Source organism: Nicotiana tabacum, chromosome 7 (genome assembly GCF_000715075.1).
Source record: "Nicotiana tabacum cultivar K326 chromosome 7, ASM71507v2, whole genome shotgun sequence".
Lineage (NCBI taxonomy): Eukaryota > Viridiplantae > Streptophyta > Magnoliopsida > Solanales > Solanaceae > Nicotiana > Nicotiana tabacum.
Window position 1 is genome coordinate 26525829 of NC_134086.1, and position 4902 is coordinate 26530730.

Sequence of the window (4902 nt, forward strand, 5' to 3'; positions counted from 1 at the left end):
ACCTTCTATAAGGTATAAGTTACTCCAGTGTTAAAATTAACACCGAAATAACTTATACCTGATTTGCTAACCAAACAGAGATTTAATACCACCTTTATACCTCATACCAAACGACCCCTAATGGTAGAAAATTCACTAATTGACCAAAGCAGGTTCATTTTCTTTTTCAAAATTGATTTGCCATTAGATTATGAAATGTGTGGTCCTGCCTCCTGCAATAGGAAATGGTAATCTTTTCCATAGAAACTTCATAAAACAATATAAAAAAGAACTATAGTCGATATTGTCAAAATTAAAGAATAAAATAAAAAGATACACCAAGTAGAAGAAAGAGGAAAGATAGACAGTGCATGTGACCTCTTACACTTTAAGGATTCGTTTGATTGTGAAACGAGTTATCCCATCATATTTCGAGATTAGTTATTTCAAGATTAATTATATCATCCTTTCAAATAAAGATGGATTACTGTATTAAAGCATTTTTCTCAAATTTCTTAGAATTGTGGTAAGTACTCAAAAAACTCATTGAGTTATTTTCTTAATTACATAATAGGTAGTACTATTACTTATACATATAGAGGTGGATTTATGATTTAAAATGTGGTGTACGTGAACTCGTGGTCTTTGTGCTAAACTATGTGTTTTATGTATATATTTTCTAGAATTGATCTAATATTATTTGCTAGCTAGCCCCCATACTTCAATGATGTTGAATGGTGCACTTGATTAAATGTTGAGTTATTTACTTAGAGGGATACAGATTAATTTTCACTTAGTACTTTTTGTTCTTCCCACTCTCTCTCTCTCTCTCTCTCTCTCTCTCTCTCTCTCTCTCTCTCTCTCTCTCTCTCTCTCTCTCTCTCTCTCTCTCTCTCTCTATATATATATATATATATATATATATATATATATATATATATATATATATATATATATATATATATATTGCGTACAAGTTGAGAGTTTGAATTCTAATGATCTATACAAGATTAATTAAAAGAGGGCCATACAATTATTATTATTATTATTATTATTATTATTATTATTATTATTATTATTATTATTATTTTATTTTTTATCAAATAGTTTTTGTACATTTAACCCCATTTTTTGTACATTTAACTAGTATTATTGCGCAACATAGGTTTGACATACAATTATTATTAAATAGTTAAGTTTTATTGTTAATACATGTATTCTTATTCCACATTCTAGATTTTCCCATAAATTCAATATGGATATTATTTAGTACTATTATGGGGAATGTTATGTTGGAACTAATTATTCGTTTACACTAATCAAACACTATATTGGTTGACACTTGTTTAATTGAACGATCCCTAATTATATAGATTGACACTTGTTGACAGGTTTGCGATGTTGTAGCCAAGTCTAAGCTAAGGACTTGAGATAAGCAGACTTTACCCTTTAAATGCGCATTTTGACTAAATTTAACATATCAATTGGTTAGAAAATTGCGAGAAAATTTTTAATACCTTATTGGGCAGTCCTATATATGTGGGAACAAGTGTGTACATGATTTTAAGGTTACGATCGAGCTCAGATCAGTTTTAGCTTCAAATAATTTATAATGGACGCGTGTATGATTTTCCAAAATTACATTGTACAATATTTCATATGTATGTGTTTTGTACTAATTTGCAGTGTATCATTTTCTCAGAGGAACCCTATCAAGTTACATGCTCATAACTCATAAACAAATTTGTTATATAAAGGTATCAATGCTTGTTGTAAAAGAAAAGATTGAGGTTTATCACGGCAAAAAATACTTTTTATGAAAAAAGTTTAATCATTTGAAAAAACCAAGCCATATATATATATATATATATTTTGATCTTCTCAACTTATAGTTAGTTGTTATGCATTTCGACTCTTGTTCTATGATTGTAGAGACCTCGAATCATATGGTGTTTAGTTGGCATATGACAAAAAGAAATAAAGGAATTAAAGAGATGATGAGAATCATGATCATGAGATGTAGTAATCTTTCAATTGCCGCCATGCTTTATAATCCTGCATTATAAATCTACAAACTAAATAGTGAGGCAATAAAGTTCTTACCTTAAATTGGCAAAATGGTTCATTATTCATAATTAATATTTTTTTTTGCAAAATAATTCATTATTCATAATTAATATCCTCAACTAACTAATATTCATTTTTTACTATAAATAGTGCCAAGTAACATGACATTGCATAAGCAATTAGTAAAAATATTAGAGCATCTTTAGTTAATCAAAGACAATTACTAGGCCATGGCTACAAATTTTCCTCAGTGTCTTTTCCTTTGGATTTTTGTAGCTTTTTGCTCGTATTTGATTAGATTTTCCTCTTGCCAACAAAGCGGATATTCACCAGCCGTTGCAACCTTTTATGAAAATTCTACTAGTCCTGGGAGTGGTAATGTCTTGAAATGTTGTTTGTTTGTACTCTTTTTATTTTATTTTATATAAGACTTATGTAGTATGCCTACTAGATTAAAATTAAATTAAACTTGTTTTAGATTTCAAATACAACTTTGAAGGTAAATTTTAATAGTTCAGTTATTGGCTATATGAATTTCACTAAAAACATATATTACTCTTACTATTCTATTCTAGGTGGAGCATGTGGGCTCGAAAATGACATAGCAAGTGCTCCCTACAATGCAATGATCACGGCCGGAAATCAAGCTCTTTTTAAGCAAGGCTCTGGATGTGGTGCATGCTACCAGGTAAACATAATTTATATGATTCAATTGAATTTTCTTTGTTAGAAAGTTATATAACGTAAATTAGGTAAAAATAAATTTAAAATATATAAATTTTCAAATCTCCTTATAAGAGAAAAAATAGGTACAAATATAATTTTTTTAGATCTTTTCGAATCCACTTGATAGAATTTTTGATTCCGCTACTGATCTGATAAATCTATAATTTGAGAATAAACGTACCTTATTTTTCATGAGATGACAAGCAAATGAAACTCTAAAACAAAAGCGACAATGTGCATGAATATTTTAGTTTCATGCATAAATGCATGACATATCTATAATGTAGACATTGTTTTTCAGGTATTGTGCACCCAAGACCAAAATTCGCATTGTTCAGGGAATTCAATAACAGTAACCCTTACAGATGAGTGCCCTGGAGCATGCAATAATGATCCGGTTCACTTTGATATAAGTGGAATTGCCTTTGGAAAATTGGCAAAGTCTGGTGAAGCTTCACTATAATGCAGGAAGAATCTCAATTTTTTACCAAAGGTGAGTTGTTCCATAAAAAATAAAGATAATTTCTTTATTCCATTTTATACGAAGATTTTATTATTTGAGGGTAGGGGTGGGAGTCAAATAGTTTAATCTTTGTCTATGATTTTATCAAAAAAAAGTACGACGAAAGGTGTATTGACCCTACATATGTACTCCAAATAACACCTTCACATAAATAGGACGAAGGAAGCAGTAAATTGATTTTTATTTCTTATTTTCCTTTCCAGGAACATCGCTAATGTATTAATTTCTTTTATTTGTTTGTTGGACCTTACAGGGTAGCATGCAATTACAACACAAACATCTTATTTAAGGTGGACAAAGGCTCCAATCCTAATTTCTTCGCAGTTACATCTGAAGCAGTAGATAGAGATGGTGACCTTTCTTTAGTTGAAATCCAAACAAGCAATTCGAGTTGGATGCCAATGCAGCGAATGATTGGGGCAACTTGGAGTGTTGGCATACAACCAGATACACATAAGCCTCCTTTTTCCCTTAGACTTACTTCAGAAACAAAGCAAAGTGTCACTGCCCCAAATATCATTCCAGACGGTTGGCAATCACGATCGATTTACAAATCAAATGTCAATTTTCCCAATCAGCTATATGGTGAAAGTAATTAAGAAGGGAACAAGATGAGGGTACGATGTAGACTGTTGAATATACCATTTATTTACCTACCCTATCAAGTATGATTAATAGAATAAAAATACCTTGTTTGAATGCATAATTGAATCTTAAGTTCCCAACATGTTTCCAGAATATTTCTTTCAAACTACATCTTCTTAAAATTATGACCATTGAAACAAAAGTCTTAACTAAGAATCCAACACATTTCACATCTGGTAAAAGAGAACTGGTTTTGATAACTTCAAATAAATCAGTACACACAGTAGCTAAGTTTGCTTTAAATCAGTTTTCTTGAATGTAAGTTTGTATATCTCTATCACTGTAAAGCCTCTACCTCTACCAAATCATAAAACAAAAGCAATAAAAAGGCTCCAAATGAAACCAATAGCACTAAACTGAAGATGGATTCACATTCCATTTACACACACCAAAAGCATCTTCCTATTGATAAATATGCAAAAAAGAACGTCTCTCCTTCAGCATTATGCTACAGTGCCAGCCTAGTAAATTGGGTGCGATAAAGCAATATGTAACCACTAACCCTAATAATGCTATTTATAGCTATTGCCTCATGTTATTTCAAGGCCTTTATATTCAAATATGTGACACCTTTTAAAGAGCATTGGCTGTATTGACTGCATTTTATAGTTTTAGCATTTCATGCACGGCCTGAGCAACAGTCAAAACTATGAATATGCAATTGTGCCGAGTCCGAAGCTTTTTTAATCATTTTTTGGACAAAAAACACTTTTGTACTATAAAAAAAAGTTACATAAATGAGTAAAACGCAGTATTATACTGCGAATTACTTTAACGGAAATTTTACCGTTAAAGTAATTCGCAGTATAGTACTGTGTTTTACTTAAAAAAAAATTGTAATTCGCAGTACTATACTGCGTTTTACTAAGATATATTTGTAAAACACAGTATAATAATGCGTTTTACATTAAATAATTGCGTTGTACTCTGGTTTTTGCCCCCACCAATAATGAACTGACATA

The 4902-nt window shown here is 30.6% G+C and overlaps 1 protein-coding gene across 1 annotated transcript; it reads left to right on the top strand.

The window, feature by feature from the left end:
• The first annotated feature begins 2276 nt into the window (after positions 1 to 2276).
• LOC107777032 (expansin-B15-like) lies at positions 2277 to 3235 on the top strand. The gene is made up of 3 exons (XM_016596996.2): positions 2277 to 2421; positions 2622 to 2734; positions 3074 to 3235. The coding sequence occupies exons 1-3, from the start codon at positions 2277 to 2279 to the stop codon at positions 3233 to 3235; spliced, it is 420 nt and encodes a 139-aa protein (XP_016452482.2).
• The last annotated feature ends 1667 nt before the right edge of the window (positions 3236 to 4902 follow it).